This window comes from Lepisma saccharinum, chromosome 29 (genome assembly GCF_977018435.1).
Source record: "Lepisma saccharinum chromosome 29, izLepSacc3.1, whole genome shotgun sequence".
In the NCBI taxonomy this organism is placed as follows: domain Eukaryota; kingdom Metazoa; phylum Arthropoda; class Insecta; order Zygentoma; family Lepismatidae; genus Lepisma; species Lepisma saccharinum.
In genome coordinates, this window is record NC_139257.1 from 18773744 (window position 1) to 18794552 (window position 20809).

The 20809-nt window shown below is 39.8% G+C and overlaps 1 protein-coding gene across 3 annotated transcripts in view; it reads right to left on the bottom strand.

The window, feature by feature from the left end:
* The window catches only part of LOC145981614 (pleckstrin homology domain-containing family G member 5-like), an 838947-nt gene that overhangs the window by 632529 nt on the left and 185609 nt on the right, over positions 1-20809 (bottom strand). For all 3 annotated transcript variants that reach the window (XM_083114983.1, XM_083114985.1, XM_083114986.1), the window contains exon 4: positions 17773-17831. In XM_083114983.1, the coding sequence (XP_082971109.1) occupies positions 17773-17831 (59 nt within the window). The remainder of the gene's footprint in view (positions 1-17772; positions 17832-20809) is intronic.

Consider the following 20809-nt stretch of genomic DNA (forward strand, 5'->3'; position numbering starts at 1 on the left):
TCGATGTGGTTCGGGGGCTGAAACCGTGACGACGATGTTGGTGCTAAATTTCGCCAATTTCTCTCCTTGCCGTGCCTTGTGTAGTTACACTTAGATGTAAAAAGTGCCGAAAAGCTCCGCAGAGTCGTGAAACAACAGTATCTACCACTTGCTGTCGAAGTTTCTGTCTGAATTTCAAAATTCCGACCGTTATCCTGTAACGTATGCATTTGGATACAGCCGGGACGAGCGTGATTGCATACCCACCAGGCGTTATAATTCACTGAAGCACACACCACATTCTGATTTAGTTTACTTTTCAGAGAAGCAATTTGGGAATAGTATTCGTAAAACATTAAAAGTTTTATGATAAAATGAAGGTATTTATCGAAAAAACATATTATAAGTTTACCGATTCAATGAATTAGGTTACTTTACGTCGCTTTTCTGCCACTTCTCGACTAATCACGACGATGAGAATGAATGAACATGATATATTGATGAAGGGACACTCCCAAAGAACACTCATGCCCAGACCGGGATTCGAACACGGGACCCTTGGCGTTGTAGCGCGCTGTGTTAACCACTCCGCTACAGAGCTCGGCGTGTTATAACTTGAAAAAAAATTCGAAAGTGTCAATTAAATTTATGACCTGAGAATTCTTGAAGTATAGTGAACTTTTGTCTTGTTGAAGAAATTTTCTGGAAATGAACTTCAAAAATTACGAAGGGTCAGGGATGGAATAGAAAAAAAAATTAAAAAGTTAAATCAACGCTCAATATTGAAGTGGCAAATGTATGAAATGTAAGAAAGTATGTTGTAAAGCCCAGCACAAAATCAACATGGCACGAAATTACACCACTACCTCCCTTACGGCATAAAATTGACTTACCTGGATTTTTCCCCTGGCCCTTCAAATGTGCAAAATTTTACCTCTAAGTAATTTTCTGTCAAATGCTCATCTTATAAAGATATTTCTAACAAAGGTTTTTCTAAATTGAAGAAACTTACAGTCTGTCCCTGGAATCTAAGTCTGCGCAAGTAGTGACTCGAGAGGGAATGGGATTGCGCGGAGGGGAAAAAGCGACTGCAGCTACCAGTCAGCAGAAGCGTGTTCCGCTTACTCGCTTTCTCTCTACTTATACCGTAATGCGCCAGCTTTCTACACATTCTCGGGAAGTATATTTTCTTTCTGTGGAGAAATTTCTGCCGAGAATTCTGGACATACTGTAATAGTTTGCATCTCATAGAAGGCATTGATGAGGAACGATTTGGGAAACATACAATTTTGAAGAATTTTCTTTCCTGAAGAAATTACCGGCGACAATACTGGGAAATTCTGTTGAATTTTGCCTCGGAGGGAAATTTCTGGTGACTAGTGCTCGTCAATTGATGGCACTTTCAATGTCTTTTCTGGTAACAGCAATCGAGTGCTACGGAAATTCTGTAGAATGCTCAACTGTGGGAGTGGCCTCCAGATTCGTAACTCAATCAAGCCCCAGTTCGTGAGATGAGATGAGTAATTCTTGGGCGCCGAGGTAAAGAAACGTTTCGGCATCTGTGCAAAGCCAAAGAGTTAATAAGAGTCCAAGTTTCCTCCGCTTCCCCCAGTGGCTACTCTGGAAGACTAAGGGCGCATATAACGAAGTCCCTCTCTTCTACCCAGTAATTTTCTGCAGGAGAGTTCCTTTGACTAGGCCAGGCTCCCCTTCAACCCCCACCCTCAGTCTGGGCTTAATTAAAAGTCGTCCCAACGTCTTAATCTCGGCTGCAGGAGATGTCAAGGATGGAGAGTTTGTCGTCAGATGAGAAACAGAAATTCAAGCTTTCGTTTCACCGGTCCTTTTACTTGAAATCGGGAATTGAAGATTCTCCAGCAAATGACCTAATTCAGCTGTCAAGATGGAAGGAAGATTCTTTTAAAACAATATTCATCCCGTTGGATCATCGGGCGTTAACCGTGAAAAAAATGACAGTACGATAATGAAGATGGAGACTTCAAAAGAAAAATGTCTCATCTTTGCTCTGGATGAAGAAGAATAAAAAATTAAGCATGACAAAATGGGGAATACAAGTGCAAACAGCCTATCTTGCTGCAACCCTCTGAATATCTTCAAACAGACGACTCGTGCTGTCCGAAGTCACAGTGAAGTATCCGAATGTCAACGTAATTTCCACCTGCAGCCAAACGAGACTCTGGCGTGTGGACCTACGGTCAGTATACACTCAGAGAACTAAATGCATCATATCGATTGATGCACCAGAATGCATCTATTGATGCACTAAAATGTGTTTTATGGCTTCTTCAAACAATCAGATTCACATTTTTTTGTAAGTCGTGAAAGAAACACCAAAGTGCATTATTTGATTCAAGTGAGAATTTATTTCAGTCGAGATGCACCTTGATTCGTTTTGATGCACCAGAATGCATCTTTCTTGATGATGCACTTAAACGTTTCGTCTGAGCTACATGAGCTCTGCAGCTCGGACCAAACGTTTAAGTGCATCATCCAAAAAGATGCAGGAAGATGCATCAAGGAATATCAACTGATGCATTAAAGTGCATCTCGACTGAAAGGAATCCTCACTTGAATCAAATGATGCACTTTGGTGTTTCTTTCACGACATACAAAAATGCACCCAAATGCATCAAATGTGAATCTGATTCTTTGAAGAAGCCATAAAACACACTTTAGTGTATCAATCCATGCATTCTGGTGCATCAATCGATACGATGCATTTAGTTTTGTGTGTATAGGATTGTGTATTGCCCTGTTTTGTCCTTATATGTGTTGAATCCCCCCTTACAGCCTCTGCGTTTAATCCACAGAGACATGTGCTGATTGAGTCTGGTGCAGGATACAGCCAGCTTCCACTAAACGCTAAAAACTAAATTCCAAGACCTCTAAAAGGGGATGAGGACCAATTTCGCAGTTGTGCATGTATTTCAATATCGTCCGAATGGGCAATGCCACTGAGGAAAAAAAGCTGGTGTTCAATAGAGTATGAATTTCTCCACATGTTGCAAGTGGAAGTGTTTTTTAAAGTTGATTATTAAACTAGATACGATGTTTGAAAAATATGATGAATAAGAATTTTCAGAAACCCATGTATTCCTTATGGGGAATCAACTTCAACTTAAAGTTACGGCTAATCAAATGGAAGTTTCGACTTTTCCGCTGGTCAATGCATCTTCAAACCGCCCTCTTTCCGTTGATATATTTTTCTATTCCATCGGAAGTTTGATATTCCCAAGAGAACAAATCAAATAATACTCCCATAAGCGCAATGCATTTCTCCTTGCCTCCTACGGCCATCCTGGCAGTGTTGCCAAACCTCATGCACATAAAAGAGCTAAATTTCACCATAAACTGAGTCAATACTTTCAAGGAGCTAGATTTACGAAACTGGATAATGCGCCTGCTGGGGTAATTTTAGGTGTCACATGAGTGAGGGTGTGGGTGAGGGGGCGCTGTTATTACCTCTAGGTTTAAAGTGATGGCAATTTATTCTTAGTTTTCACCGTCTAGATCCGGCGGCATCGTACATCTCAATAATCAATCCACCGATGGTCTTATGAAATCGAAAATAAAGTATTACCGGATAACAATATTACGTCCTCTTCACGTCAGGCAAGGCGCTATAAGGAAAAGTAGCTGGGATATATGAGGGGTATGGCGACGCAGCCAGCCAATATAACAATATCACGTCACGTGCAAAATGTATACGCATAGCAAAAGTTGGTCTATGAATGCCGGAGACAATGATGGCATCATAGTGGAGCAGGGGGCGGGTGCCATAGTTCACAGCCAAACGAGTGCACGAAAGAAGCAGATCTGGCTCCAAAAGAGCGAAGCTGGCAACAGTGATCGGCAGCTGCCGAAGAGCGAAGGACCTAGGGGAAATTGTTCCTCTACAAATACTACTAGCATTCAATATCTGTCAATTGTACATCATCCATTGATTAACTATACATATTCTAAAACTACATTTCGATTGGTTGGTTGATTTTATTTGCTTTATTTTACTTCGCTTTTTGTGCCAGTTGTTGGCTAATTTGCAAAGATGGGGATGAGTGATGAAATTGATGAATGGACACTCACAAACACCCATGTGGGGATTCGAACCCGGGACCCCTGGCGTCGTATGCGCGATATGCTAACCACTGCGCCACGGGGCCGGCACACTACATTTCGAGAGAGCATCTCATCTCTTGTCTTCAGATGGACCAATTTAGTTTTACCAGTCGCGGGGTTCGAACCTGGGACAGACCTCTGATTTTTTACAAAAGCGGCACGCTAGCCAACTGCTCCGAGACATCCACTTTGCATTCTTTTAACTCGCTAATCTGTAACCACCACCGAAAAGTTATCTTCAGCCACTCTACATTATTTATCTAGCTCCCTGATTTGAAATCACTGCTTAAAATGAAAGTCAGACATTTCGATACCATGACATTTCGGTGCCAGGACATTTCGATGCCAGGAAATTTTGGTGAGAGAATTTCGATGCCACGACATTTTGGTGCCAAGATTTCGATGCGAGGACATTTTGGTGCCAGGACATTTCGAGAGAAAATAATACGTATAACTGAGAATTACTTACAAATCAGATTTAGATACCATGTCACATCATTATTAAAATTCCGTAATTGTATCTATTTTGAGGCACAAGATATACGTGATACAGGCAGGGTATTGCTGCCATAAAGTGGTAAATTAACGAATCTAAAAGTTTCATTGTTAAATACATTACATTTGCAACTCTATTAGTGAACACTTTGATACTGAAATACTACAGTAGACACTACAGTTTCATAGCTTTCCTATCCAATTTTAAAAAATCGTCTAAAACAGCATTTTTTAGAATTAATGACTTTCAAAGTGTGGTTTAAGCTATGTCTAAATCGAAAACTGAAATAGCTGCAAATTTATATGGATTACCGTCCACTTCTCGCATAAATTTTACTTTCTGATCAAAAGTGTAACATTTCCTCTTTCTGTTGTTCACGGCCGACCAGTAGCAAGTGAAAATTGCCACTTCTGTGTAGCTAGGTTACGTACAAAACAACTGTATTTTATGAAATGAGTACGTATAACACCAAATTACGTAGAAATGTATTACGTACAAATAAGGTTTAACCAAAATTATATTTTGCAGGGACCTACAGTAATATACGTATAAAACAGAATTACGCAGAACTGAGTTACGTATAAAGCAGTCTCGACTATATATAACCAAGGAGCGTATATTCTAGGCTAGCTACGCTACCTGCGAAGCCTGAAGTCTAGAGAATAAAATGCGGGAGAAAAATCGATCAGAAATTGTAAATAATATTATTCATATCAGTGAGATGATGATGCTGATTCTGGAGTTGGCAGCATGATTTTTTATGAGTTGGCAACCCGATTTCCTATGAGTTGGCAACCCGATTTCTTATGAGTTGGCAACCTGATTTCTTATGAGTTGGCAACCTGATTTCTTATGAGTTGGCAACCTGATTTCTTATGAGTTGGCAACCTGATTTCTTAGGAGTTGGCAACCTGATTTCCTATGAGTTGGCAACCCGATTTCCTATGAGTTGGCAACCCGATTTCCTATGAGTTGGCAACCCGATTTCCTATGAGTTGGCAACCTGATTTCTTATGAGTTGGCAACCTGATTTCTTAGGAGTTGGTTTTATTTCTATTTATAGCCTAGGACCACGTGACATAGTGAGATTGCCCGTATCTTGGACTCCGTATACGCCACTGATATAACCACTCTACTCGTACATTACTTATCCAAACACGTTTCAAGCCCTATTTCTTTCTATTTGCAAACTGGTGAATCCTCTGGAACATCGAAACAACCAAAATTCGTTTGTCCTTGTTTCGCGAATTGTTTGCTCATCCAATCAGCATGCGGTGGCCAAAAAGGAAACAAAGAAATGCGATCGGGATTCGATAAATATTTGTCCCAACAGGTTTTAATTTCCTATGCCATGCACGCGGTTGACGTGGGTGGCGGTTTCAACTGCGGTGTTTTTGTGCGATGGCGCCTCCTTCGTATTGATAGTGTTTTATTTATGCCGCGAATGTTTGCACTGGCCAGTGTTGCCACAATCTGAGGGCACAATTTCCCTTTGCATGGGGCAAAATTTCCCTTTTTGGACTATTTTTCCCTTCACCTAAACAAATATAATAATAATAATTATTATTATTATTATCAGTGGAAGTAGTAGTAAAATTTCCATTGGTCCATGTTCGTATAAAAAAAATGTTACATAAATTTTCACATGCATATCAGCTTCATTGCTTTCTGGTCAGATGTCCCAGGTATAAATCGTGGTCAGGAATCCACTAAATCGTTAATTCTCATCGTTACAATTATCCGAAGATAATAAAAAATAAAATAAAATAAAAGAGAGATATAAATAGATGCAAGCTTATATTCAAGGGAGCAGAAATAAGAATAATCAGAAAAAAATAAGAATGTGAATATGAAACTGGAACTTAACGTAGACTGTAATAATGTAAAGTCAGAAGTCTTAAAATTTCCCTGAAATTGTGATATTTTTCATAGAAAATCCCTTATCCCTTTTGGCTAAAATTTCGGTCCGAATTTCCCTGCAAAAGGAAAATTTCCCTTCATGTGGCAACACTGGCACTGGCCGAACGGAATAGCTGTGTAAAGAGGACGACAGCGGTCAACAGCGAGCTTCTGTAGGTACTCGCCAGATGAAGCGCAAGTGCATCCAGATGTAGCTAAGGGGGAATACACGTTTTGGAATGAGCTCAAGTAGGCTTTTAAACTCATATTCCCCCAACCGATTTCGCCCTATGGCGGCTGGCAGAATTTTAGGCGAAAAGAGAAAAATGGAAATTTCATGCAGATTGCAGGAAATATGAAACGTAAGCTAATCAAAATGTGTAGCACATTTTCCCTTTCCTTCGTTGCGAAATGTATTCCCACAAAAAAGGAAACATTATTTAAATTTTAACTTTTGCTTGGGAACAATAATATCTTCCATTGTGATACATATGTTGAAGCTAATTATAACAACAGCTAGTGCAAACATAATATTTATGGAACTTTTCATATATGTACAGGGTGATTCATAATTTCGAACGTTTACAGTACAAGAACTATAACACTGGTCTACATATGAAATTTCTTTTCTGCTGACTTAGATATTTTAACTGATTCTATATAATTTGAGGTCGCTGATTCCAAATATGTAGTCAGAAAAAGTGTACCACGTCACAGTTTTTCACAAATCACATTTGAAAATTTTCACAATATTATAATACTGGGTTAAACTCCAACAATTTTCCATATAGATATCTGCACATAATGAAATTATAGGACTATACATAGGTGGCGTAGCTGATAACAGGTATTAAGTTGCATTCTTTCACAAGTCACATTTCAAAATTTTCAGAAAATTATATCCGGCTACATTCCAACAGCACTTGCAAAGAGAATGCGACGTAGTCAGATGTCCGTGCAGAGTATCACGTCACGTTGTTTAACAAACATACGTTTCTATTTTCTCAATAAGGAGTTCTTAATGGACAAAAAGTTTAGGCGAATACGGCAAATTAATCAATTTGTTTCACGAGCACATACAGTCAACACCTGATATGCTAAACTTAACATACACCACAGAATAGCACAACATGCATACCTACTTAGGCAAAAATTTTCGTTTCTTTGATTTTCTGGAGTAGGTGGCCTCAGGAACGTCACGCTGCAAGCACAAGCAATAGTCGGCCATCATGTTTTCATTCCATCTCTCCTGATATCAGTGCTCCATGATTTTTGGTGGAAGCGTTCGCCCTGTTCTTCACTTACGGCACCAAGATTGGACGGAAATACATCGAAGTGGCTGTGCAGGAAGTGAAGCTTGACACTCATATTTACTCCTAACTTTTGAAACGTAACAAACAAATTTTCAACTAGAACATCGTAGTAATGACATCAGAAAAGGCACACCGTGCATCTTTCTCTGTGCGGTTCATTGTTTGTAAGAATTCTTCATCTTTCATTAGCATCCTTATCTGAAGATCATCAAAAATACCTGCTCTTACTTTCTCATGCGTCAATGCAGGAAATTTTGAGCAAATGTATTTAAAGCAAGCCCCATTCTTATCCAGAGCTTTTACATACTGCTTCGTTAATCCCAACTTAATGTACAGTGGAGGAAGTAACGCTTTCTTAGGATCAACAAGCGGCTTGTTCTGGATGTTTTTCGCCCAGACTTCAAAGTTTTTCCTGGCAGGCCACAGTCTTCGTACCCAATGTTCGTTCCTTGCTTGACTGTCCCATAAACACAAAAAGCATGGATATTTCATGAAACCTGCTTGTTGACCAAGTAACATTGAAATGACCTTGAGATCTCCACACACAAGCCAACTGTAATTTGCTTATTGCCATTATGCAGCAACACACACTTCAAACTCCTCTTCGAGCTATCAATGAACAGCCTCCATTCTTCTGCATTATACGTACATCCCATAGCTTCAATTAATCCCTTCACATCTGTACAATAGACAAGTTCTTCGTCCCTCGAACATATCTTAATAGATGCCTCTCTCTGTCCCGATACATGAAGGTTGTTCCAGACGCTAACATATTTATTTCCTTTAGTCTACACAGGTCCTGCATACTTTATGAGCTGCCCAGGATTTATCTTGGTAATCCAATTTAATTCCGAAATATGCACTATATGCGTTCCTTACAAAGTCAGTAATATTTGTCCTTTGTTTTGGGGTTAACAATGTTCGAATAACTGATTGAAATAAATATTCATTATAATATTCCATGTGCTGCCATCATGTGACCTCTTTACGGACTTTCATTATTTCATTGCTCTAAATACACATCCCTAATATTAGATATTTTTCTATTTTCCTCCGAAACCTGACGTGATAGAAAAAAACGGATTTCGGTTTTGGATTTACCACCCTCGAATTACTAAAGAACAACCATCAGCCTTCAGTCAGCAAAATGGACGAAGACCAGTGTAATTGCACTCGTAACAGGACCCATCACATAATTGTAGATTTATCCGCTAGGTGGCAGTATAACGCGTATACTAGCGAGGACAAAGCATTCTGCATCTTAAAATTCGCTAAATGTAAGTCGGTTGTGAAAGTAAATGGAGATTTCGTACAATATATCTAACAGAAGCACGTATAGACAAGACAATTCGTACGAGATAGAACAAGTTCAAGAAAAGAGAACCGCTCGTGAGGAAATTGTTTCCCTTAATGATTAATAAGACTGGAAAAGTTTGTGCGATGATGCAGTATACAAGGTGCAACAGAAATGACAGCGCATGCGAATTATTTATTGGTATAAGAAGGGTGCCCTCAAACCATGTCATAATCACTATAAAGCAGTTAATAACAACAGCGTGTCTACTGAAAGAAACTGTTTCCTTAGCTTTACTGAATCTAAACAGGGATGCCCATCACCCCCAAGACCGCAAATGCATTACACCCTAAAAAAAAAGTTTGGATGAATATGTAATAATTTATGTTTATTTGAATACAATACTATGTTAAACTGTCCATATTATTTTAATTGTTTATTGTTTATAATTATTTAATTTCAAAATAAAACGCTAGCTCCTTGATTGGTTAAATGTAATAAATTAAATTAGTATGAATGTAAACAGTATTTTGTGAGTGGAGAATGAGATTTGTAAAACCCACAATGCAATAATATTGCTAATGGGACATCCTCTAAATAGTGCACCTGTTTTAAATTAAACAGTATACCAAGACTAAGCATTATATTCTTAAGAAGTAATGCGGCATGCACCTCAATAAAACGCCAACCATGCATTACCGTAACATAATATTTCGAGCAAAGCGAGCAAGAAAATTTTGACATCCATTTCCTTGCGGGCTTTGAAGAATATTAATTTAATAGAGTGTCAATTCTTTCTTAGGATCCCGAGATATTTACTCTTCTCCAGCTTCTCTTTTCGCACGTTCGGCGCCGAAAATGTATGGATAGCATATCGCTAAATATAGTCCCCAATATACGTATAATCTTCGAACTCTCTCTCCACTACAGAAATCCGTTCTAAAATTTAACACTTTATCAAGAGCTTCGTATCTTCTCCTTTAAATTTAATACTCAATCTTCCCACCAAAAAATCCATTTTAGACTTACTGTTTATACAGGGTGTCTCAAAAGTAATAGCACAAACTGACACAGGTGAAAGTACACGATAATAGAAGCAAAAAAGTCTCAGTAAACATGGGTCTGCAAACGAGCAGTTTTCGAGATAATCGAGAATGTGTGATTACAAGCCGCCACTGACTTCATTGTTTGTAAACGTCGTCCTAGTTGGTAAAATGCTAATAATGTGTGCGAAAGTTTGGTTAGAAGCTGTCACTGATTGCATTTTGTAAAGACCGAGTGCTTTACTCCTTGCGCGGTCCGAGGTTTGCTCTTTGTTTACAAACGAGAACATTTCCGAGAGATGGCGTTGTAATCAAACAGGATGGATACAATCAGTACAATGAATTGTACATGCAATGACATCTTTAATGACTTTTCTTACTGTATTATTAGCATTTTACCAACTGGGATGACGTTTACAAGCAATGAAGTCAGTGGCGGCTTGTAACCACACATTCGCAATTATCTCGAAAATGGCTCGTTTGCTGACCCATGTTTACTCAGACTTTTTTGCTTCTATTATCGTGTACTTTCACCTGTGTCAGTTTGCGGTATTACTTTTGAGACACCCTGTATTGAAGAGTGGATATTGCATCCTCCAAAACAAATAATTCTGAGTCCCCACACCCCCCGATAATACATATTACACGTTTAAATTCCCTTGGAAGTCTACATTATTGATATTTATATAGCAGCAATGGTCAATTGATAACGTAATTTTACTTGTGTCTAAAACTATAGTGTCACTCGGGGGAATACGCCCAACTCTCTTTTGGCGGTTTATAGCTTCGCTAAATGAAGGAGTGTTGCAATGAAAAGGATGTCAAATGAAAGCTACATGTTTTGTTATTGTTACATATAAGTTTTATTACTGTAAGTCTTATAGCAAAAGAACCATAGAAAAATAAACAGATGAACGTCAATTGGGGAAAATCACTCCGTGTTCAGGGTAAAATGGCCACCCATTAGGGGTAGAATGCCCAATACAAGAAACAATTGTTGTAATACTTGACATGGCATATTTAAAGGAAAATAATACACAGCATTAACTGGAAGGTTATTAACGTTTGTTTCGTGAACAGAACATCATTTGTACAGACAAGCATTTCTAACAACATTTATTTTGAATTTACCATAGCCTCTTTTACTGTTTACATTTGTGAGAAATTGCATTGCACTTTGGACACATGGACGTGAATTTGATACATATTTCATGCATCCACATACTACGACGAATACACTGGATCCAGTCACATTGTGGTCCTTTCATCTCATAATAATGCCCATAGGCATATTGTACTTAATTTCTGTGGGCATATCACCCCACAGCTACAAGCAGAAAATTGAATCACTGGGTTGGCAACTCTGAGCACCATACGGCAGTTTCACTCTGCAGATATGTTCCCATGACTCTTGATCTTTAAACCAAATATAATTCAGTTTCTTTCTCTCTTGGGAATATTATTGCAAAATGTTTATACAGCAACGTCCAAAAAATTATTACCTCAAAAATTGTCATCTTACCTTACGAAATTAACCATGGATAGCTTCAGATTCTTCTCACAAGCTCCAAACCCGCTGCCTCGTCTCGCCACGGAGGGCGCTTTCAAACAAGAGTTGCAGAATTGTCATAACATTAACGTTGCGCGTGATACGAGGGGGTGGGCATATTCCTCCGAGGGACTCTATATTACTCGTCAAATTCCGATCATAAAAATCTTCCCCCATAGTTTGGTTGCAACGTGCGTCAACAAACTCACCAGATGGCACCCCTGCCGATAAACACTTTTTCTTCATCTAATGGATTAAATATGGCGCATTTATGGTGTAAATTTTTTACATATATTTTGGAAATATATACAAATGTTGAATTTTATATTATTTGAAGGGTAAAAGTCCCCCACAAAAATCTCGATGGGGTTGTCTTCACAACCCTGGGTATAAGGTTGTTCTATTTTAATTGATTCATTGATTGAATTAGATTTTTTGGGTGCGTCGGCACATCGGGCCATTTTGCAGCCTTCAATGAATGCGAGGAAGATCCCCTTATCTAAAATCCTTACCTTAAATATACGAAGATAAAAAGGGGTGTACAAAGACCCTCAAGAAAGGTTTAAAAATGCAGGTTGGTAATGGACCTGCGTTGGATAAACACAATGCATTAAAAAAATGTAAGGAAAGCTTGAAACTACCTCAGAAACAGTGGAAGAGACCTGATCTTCTCAAAAACTTAAAAACATTGGTTAAAACTCTGACATCGTCTCCCAACAAGGACGACAAGTTCTTGGGAAGGTTAAAACTCAGTCTGACTCTGACGTGAGTACAATCGTCACATTCGAGAATAATGTGCCGAATACTTAAAACAATGTCCCAACGGAGAGTCCAGTCCTTGCAGCAAATGACTATGCGTTAGACGGCTATGGCCTATACGGAGGCGCGTTAAGATCACTTCGTCTCGGCGAGAGAGAGGAACTCGTTCGAATCTCCCACGCTCGAGCGTGCTACGCTCGACTCGTAGTGGAGGAATGATTGGCAACGTCCCGTATTTCAGAGCCTAATAAGCAGCACTCTCAACCTGAAACCCATACATGGATGGAAACCACTCTATGCAATTACAATTCTAAATCATAATTCCGTATACTATTATGTAAGACTCAAATACAGCACATATGAAAGTATGCGATATCTACAGACCGAAACGTAAAATGGATACACAAGCTGAGAGACCTGCCTAAGCAATTACAAATATCGCATCACCGTGCAAGAAGTACGTGTAGCTACATCATTGTTCACTTACCGAAAAGGATAATCATATTCTGCGAAATAATAAAATGCAGTTATAACATTCAATCCAACATCATTTCAATGTGACAATAATCGTAGAAACATAAAATGTCAGCGTAGGCAGTTTCAGCCCATAATCATCTCATTTTCACATATCTCTGTAAGATATACAAAACTGCATTTTAACATGGAGATAATGACTATGTTCACTTATTTTTGAATATCACTTCGTCTATTACTTCACGATCCATATTTGAGAGCCCACTACCATAGACAAATGGCGGAAATACGTGTACTAATAGGTTTCGAGTGTATTTCGTTCGTTCGATCGTTTTTCGCTCGAGCGGAAGAACTATCAATTCTGTATGCCATCTAGCGTTGCCCGTGCGAACTATTTGACGCTCGAGCGAAAAACGCTCAGTGAAGCACTCTAGACTGCATACAATTCTGCCGCGTAGACTGAACAGGCAGGATGTAGGACGAAACTGCAGCTGTTCCATTTTGACTACAGCAGCTCAACTGACACTCCTCAGACAAGTGACGTGCGTGTAAAGGACGTATCGTTTGTTTACAACGCCCCCTTTCGGGCGTTGTAAACAAAGAAACCTCGGAGTGCGCAACGCCGTTTTAGTTTGCGTCATCACTTCCGGTATACCCTGTATATCATCGTAGAGACGAGACCGAAATCGAAACAACAGCCTCAGGTACACCCAACGGTAGGCGAATTGTCCACCACCACTTTCATTCGGTCTGTATTACACAGTGTGATGACAATTAACTGAAATAATGACGTCAATAAGCAGAGGGCAATGCCTGCTTCGAACCAACATAGTTTCATTCCTTAAAACAACACAGGATGTAGAATAAAAAGGTAATGAAAATAGTGGTGGACAATTTGGTCTACCATTATCTTTGCCGTTGGCTGTACAAGAAGAGATACTACCAAGTCTCGTCTCGTTCGGTACCAGTCCTAATCGCAACGATGGAGATGAAACAATCCACATGGTTTCGAAGCTAGCTCATATCCTCTTCGCAATCTATTGTGATAAGAACGAAAACCGCTGTGTCGGAGGCTGAAACGCTCTTTCATAGCAACCCGTTCCTGCTTTTGTTCCTAATTGGCTGTTGTCGCTTCGCGTTCGATCAAGTGCTAGAAGGCGATGGTTTTTTCTCTCTCTCGCCCGCACCTACCCCCCCCCCCCCCCCCCGTCCAATTCCCGGTTTGGAAAGTACTTCCGCGCTTGCACCGCGTCAATCAACACGATTGCATTCCCTTGTCAAGCGGTCGAAGTGACCGACCCACGTAATCCTCTCGACCGGAATGACCAGGTTTCGCCCCTCCCCCCACCTCCTAGAATCAAATAAAGCCACGGGAGAGAGGGGTGAACAATGAACGACCATGGAGGCGTGTGGTCCGCTCGCTATCCCTCCGTGCGACGCAGAGACTCGCTCCCTGCCCACTTACCCTATTGCAGCGACACAGCGGCAGGACTTGCGAACTAACTAAAAGTGTGAACGGGTCTTAACTGTTCTTGGAAACTAATGAAACTTCCTTGGCAGTTTAGAAATATTCGCTTCCCTACAAATCGTTGTGCGTTTTGTGTAAGTAAGTGTACGGCGATTAAAGAAGTTGCCATTGAAAATTTGCTATTAAAATTCACTTAACGCCGTAGTGTTAGGTAACACACAAGACGCCTTGCAGGGAAGAAAGTATAGCAGGATATAGATGTCTCATTTTTATTGCCGCTCACTGTACATTGTCATAAGAACCTTTCGAACCTCCCCGATGACGTAGTGATAACGTTTCGCCTTGTCTTGATTGATTGAGTTTGTATTTTAAGTCCACTTTATTCACAGCAAGGGACTGGACCTACAGTTTAAAGTGGGATCCGAACCACTAAGTGCCTCCACTCGCCTTGTCTTGTTTATAATGCGGAAGTAAAGGCTTTGCAGTCAAAGGTTCTCGGGTTCGATACCCGGTGGAGTTCGGATCCCAACCTAAAACTGTAGGTTATGGGCCGTAGTGCGCGCGGAGCCGTCATTTTGTTATATTTCTGTTTCATTTGTGCCAGATTGATGGAATCATTGTTAATTTTGCCACCAGAGGTCAATAGAATCGGTTACGGAATGACGTAATAAGGAAGCGTCGGTGCAACCTCGCAGCCTTTCAGGCAGCGCATTTTGGATTCTGACCCAGAGAGAGGAAGTTGTTTTTCTCAAGGTACACTTGGTGCAGGTGTCCGAGGAACCACGATATGGAGGAGAAGGATAAGTACTTTCCGTAATGTTTTAAGTTCCGATCTTGCACTCACTCAGTCAATTATATTTTGTTAATGATCTTTCTCTTCTATACTACGTGAAGAAGTGACTTCACAGTCAACAAAAGACAGATTTAGATCATTATTAATTAGTTAAACGAATATCCATCAATCTGGCCTAAGTGAGAAGACAATATTTTTCTTTCAGCGAGTTTATCGTCAAACAAACTTTATTTATGTAGTCTAATTGTGCTTGCACAATATGTAAATAAACTCGCATAATTTGGAACAGTGTTGTATCTGTACATTGGAATAGCATAGCTGCCCCATAGCTAATAAGTAGACCTTTAAGGCGGAAATCTTCCACTGCGAACTTTCTTCAAGGTTTTTATGCATTAAAGAAGCAAGTTTAACGTGTATAAGGTCCATTTCCGATATATGATATACTATTTAAATAAGAACACATACATGGTCGTGAAAATTAATACAGTTCTTGCAGATAATAAAGAAAGATACATTAGTAAATGTAAATTATTCATTTATTTATTATTCCTGTTATTGAACATTTCTGAGAACTGAAGCTAAAGCAAAATTTGGTTCCTGGGCCCCTTGATTACGAAGTTTTAACTTTGCTAGACGGTCCAATAGAACAGGCTGAGTATTTGCTTTAAATAAACAAAAACTAATTTAGGAACCTCACGTTTTCAGAACGAAAATTATCTCTACAGATCCAAAATGTCCATGTTCCTATGATTTCCGATCTGTAAGCAATAATTTCAGATTGAGGTCTCATGACATTTGTCTGTAAAAATCAGTTTTCAGCGGCAAAATCTTGAGAAAGTTCAAAACAGAATAATAGCTCTTTCTATCAAACACTTGCAGGTCGTGAATTTTAATTTGAGATATTTTTGACTGCTGGATTAGATTAAAAACTGGCTTCTGCTACGTGTGATCTTATAGTTAATTTAATAGTAAAGAATAATTTTCAAATTACGAGAAGTGCCGAATCAATATAACTTTCCAGCATCACCCTGAAATAAAATTCAACACTAATATAAGTTATGGGCTGAAAAGTTCATAGGCTGACTCATAGATGGCGTTACTAGAATTAAATCCATGTGATTTTTACTTAGTACTAACCTTCAAAAGATACGTGTATAAATTTCACAGCTGCCGGATAATTAGTTCGTGAGATATAGCATTGTGAGTGAAGCAGCTTTTGTTATTGTGAAAAAATGGATAAAAAAGAATTTCGTGTGTTAATAAAGCATTGCTTTTTGGCGAAAAAAAATACTGTTGAAGCCAAGGCTTGGCTTGATAAACATTATTCGGACTCTGCACCAGGAAAATCAACCGTTGAGAAGTGGTTTGCTAAATTTAAACGAGGCGAAATGAGCATCGAAGACGATGCACGCAGTGGACGCCCCAAAGAGGCTGTTACCGACGAAAACATCAAAAAAGTCCACAAAATAATTTTAAATGATCGTAAAGTGAAGTTGATCGAGATAGCTGAGACTTTAAAAATATCAAAGGAACGTGTTGGACATATTGTGCATGAATATTTGAACATGCGAAAGCTGTGTGCAAAATGGGTGCCGCGCGTGCTAACAATCGATCAAAAGCAACAACGTTTTGATGATTCGGAGCAATGTTTAGCGATATTCAACGTAATAAACACGAATTTTTCCGTCGATATATTACAATGGATGAAACATGGCTCCATAACTACACTCCAGAGTCCAATCGACAGTCAGCCGAGTGGACTGCACGTGATGAACCGAATCCAAAGCGTGGAAAGACGCAACAGTCGGCTGGCAAGGTTATGGCATCAGTATTCTGGGATGCGCATGGTATTATATTCATCGATTACCTCAAAAAGGGCCAGACCATCAACAGCGATTATTACATAACGTTGTTGAAGCGTTTAAAGGATGAAATCACGAAAAAACGGCCCCATTTGAAGAAGAAAAAAGTGCTGTTTCATCAAGACAATGCACCGTGTCACAAATCAATGAAAACGATGGCAAAATTATATGAATTAGACTACGAATTGCTTCCCCATCCACCATATTCTCCAGATCTGGCCCCCAGTGACTTTTTCCTGTTTGCAGACCTTAAAAGAATGCTCGCTGGAAAGAAATTTAGCACTGATGAAGAGGTAATCGCCGAAACTGAGGCCTATTTTGAGGCTAAAGATAAATCGTACTATAAAAATGGCATCGAAAAATTGTATGACCGCTATAATCGTTGTATCGCCCTCGAAGGCAACTATATTGAATAATAAAATCGAATTTTGTCAAAAAAATATTTTTTACTATGTTAGCCTACGAACTTTTCAGCCCACCCAGTACTTAAAATTCTAGAAATGCTAATTCGTTAAATGTTCTTCAAATATTTTAAGAAGCTGCCATGCATTTTCCTGATGCAACTTCACGGCTTAAACAAAGGTGGCATATCTAGTGGTGGATGATTCGTTCCTTCTACAGTCTCGAGAGCACACTTTTTATCTACGTCACGGTTGGTTTAAATTTGCACATCTCTCTTGTCTCTCAAGCTGAATCATTCACTTACCTTTCTCGTAGAGCTCCTTCCACGGCAGTCGACATGAACAGGCCTGACTCCACAGCCATCTGTTGGAAGAAAAGTGAATTATTAAACAGCCACTTCAGCCTTAAAATATACGGAACATTATCACATACCAGCAATTCGTTTTTAACATCAGTTTTCTTTTCAAAAGATGATTGTACAAGGAAGGTAGAGGCTGTGCTTAAACTGGTGAGAAAGATTCTATGTTTTAGCATGAGTTCTTAGTACTTTTAAATATTTAATTTTACCTGGTGATAGGCCTATGTATAAATGTAAAGCTAAGCCGTACACACTGCAAAACACCGTGTTGGCGTATGGGAGGATGTGTGGAAGTGATGTGATCAGCAACACGCTTCGGTCCCAGTTACTGGAAGCTGAGTGAATCGCAGAACTGCTCCTTACAAGGACATTGTTGGCTGTAGTGGTAACGTCGTCGCCTTGTAATCAAGAGGCCCCGGGTTCGATACTCAGTGGAGGCACATAGTGTCTCTAAACTGTAGATTCAGTCCCGATTAGCGTAACTGTGCAAAAAGTGCTCAAGAGAATGGACTGCAGTGGCTACCTCCCGGTCCTCCCTCCGGGAGGGGCCCTCCCTCTCTCTCTCTCTCACACACATACACATATTTTATATATATGTATGTATGTATGTATGTATGTATGTATATATGTGTGTGTGCGTGTGTGTGTGTGTGTGTATGTGTGTTTGTGTGTGTGTGTGTGTGTGTGTGTGTGTACAAGAACGTCCAGCAGACAGACATACCATGTGGTGTTGAATTCCAAAGTCTTGTCTATCATCTAGTTCCTAATGTAACTATATTCCAAACTTTTTGTGAGGATTGTATATACACATACAGGGTGGGCCTCCCCGATGGAGCAATGGCAGCGTCGTCGCCTTGTAATCAAGAGGTCGGGTTCGATTCCCGGTGGAGGCACATAGTGGTTCGGATCCCACTTTAACCTGTAGGTCCCGTCCCGAATAGCCTTCTGTGCATAAAGTGGACTTAAAACACCAAATCAATCCAATCCAACATACAGGGTGGTTTATAATTTCCTCCGCGGTTTCGAACGTTTATAGTACAAGAACTATAGGACATATGTGCACATTAGCACTTAAGTAGTGTCTCCAAGTATGGTGTGTACCTTACAGGTGCTCGATACATGATTTATTTTATTAGTTTCATAACAATAATAATCATATTATTATTATTTCTGCTATGGACTGACTCCTCTACAAACATTTCTGGCGACGTCCATGATGCTCAGTTCACGATCTCCCCACCAAAGCTTCCGGGTTCTAGGAACAGATGCACCTATACGAGTGTCCCTTCATCAATGTTTTCTAATATCCATTAATTGGCCTGAATGGGCAGAGAAATGACGTGAAGAATGAGAAATACTACATACAAACAACAACCAGACCTAACTCAGGATGTCTGAATTCGGAGCGTGCCAAGCTATTCGCCCCTTCCCTGTGTTGGGCGTAATAATTACGCCCGCGAACATCTCTGACTGAAGTAACCTGTGTTGAACGGAATAATACGTTTCTTGTTGGTGAAACATATGTTTTGCTATTGAAGAAACAACGACCTTTTATTTAGTTACGATTTTCAGTGCCGACAAAGAAGAAGAAGAAGTTCAGAGGAAAGTAAACTGTGTTTGTGTTATGCTGACAAAGTGCGGCGATTAGGGGGGACGAGGGGGGTAGTTGCCCCCCAACTTTTTCCCACTTTTGCCCGAACACTATGCTAAATATTATCTACAAAGGGAAATATACTGTCTCTCACCCCCCCGTCAGTTCTCGTATCTTGCCCCCCCCCCCGGTTTTGGAACCCAATCTCCGCCACTGGTATCTAATAGTATTGTCAAACAGGATTGCAAAATATTTTTCCCCTCATACCTATTGAAGATATTGCAATGGACCATGGCGGACATATTACGTATAGACCATAGTATTTTTCAAGGTAGATTATAATGGGGTACCTATATCCAGGGCCCCAAAGTTACCAAAAGGGATTTTTCGGTGGGAAATTTCCCAAATTATCCCCGTTTTCCCCCTCATACCTATTGAAGATATTGTAATGAACCTTGGCGGACATATTACGTATAGATCATAGTATGTTTCAAGGTAGATTATAATGGGGTACCTATATACAGGGCCCTAAAGTTACCAAAAGGGATTTTTCGGTGGGAAATTTCCCAAATTATCCCCGATTTTTTCCCCTCATACCTATTGAAGATATTGCAATGAACCTTGGCGGACATATTACGTATAGATCATAGTATTTTTCAAGGTAGATTATAATCGGGTACCTATATCCATGCACCAAAGTTACCAAAAGGGATTTTTCGGTGGGAAATTTCCCAAATTATCCCCGTTTTTCCCCCTCATACCTATTGAAGATATTGAATGAACCTTGGCGGACATATTACGTATAGGTCATAGTATTTTTCAAGGTAGATTATAATCGGGTACCTATATCCAGGGCCCCAAAGTTACCAAAAGGGATTTCTCGGAGGGAAATTTCCCGAAATATCCCAGATTCCCCTTCTTCATACTTGATGTACACATGTGCGTGGTACCATTTGAAAGCCTGTTCTATTCTGAAGAGAAAGACGTACGTACCATGATACTCGGATGAATTGTGCTGAAGCAGTAGCTTCTTAAAATATTCCTAACCAAACTCAGAAAAAAATACACAGAGCGGGAAAGCATTCTGTCAGAAAATTACAGAGGGAAGGGGTTCTGGGGCGTAACTAGGCTGGAGCAGCCGGGGGCCCAGGATTATAGGGGCCCCGAAAGGCCGACATTGCTGTACTGTCATCACATTACAATAATACTGTGATAAAACATACTAGTAGTTTATATAATATTTCCATTATTATATTATTTCCATAACATCTTTGGCTGTTATACATTTGAAGCTTCGAAACGAGTCACAACTCTCGAAGCAGCCAATCAACTAAGCGAGCCGCTGACGTCATCTCAACCCAGAGCATATCGATAAGCCCGTTGCTCAGGCTC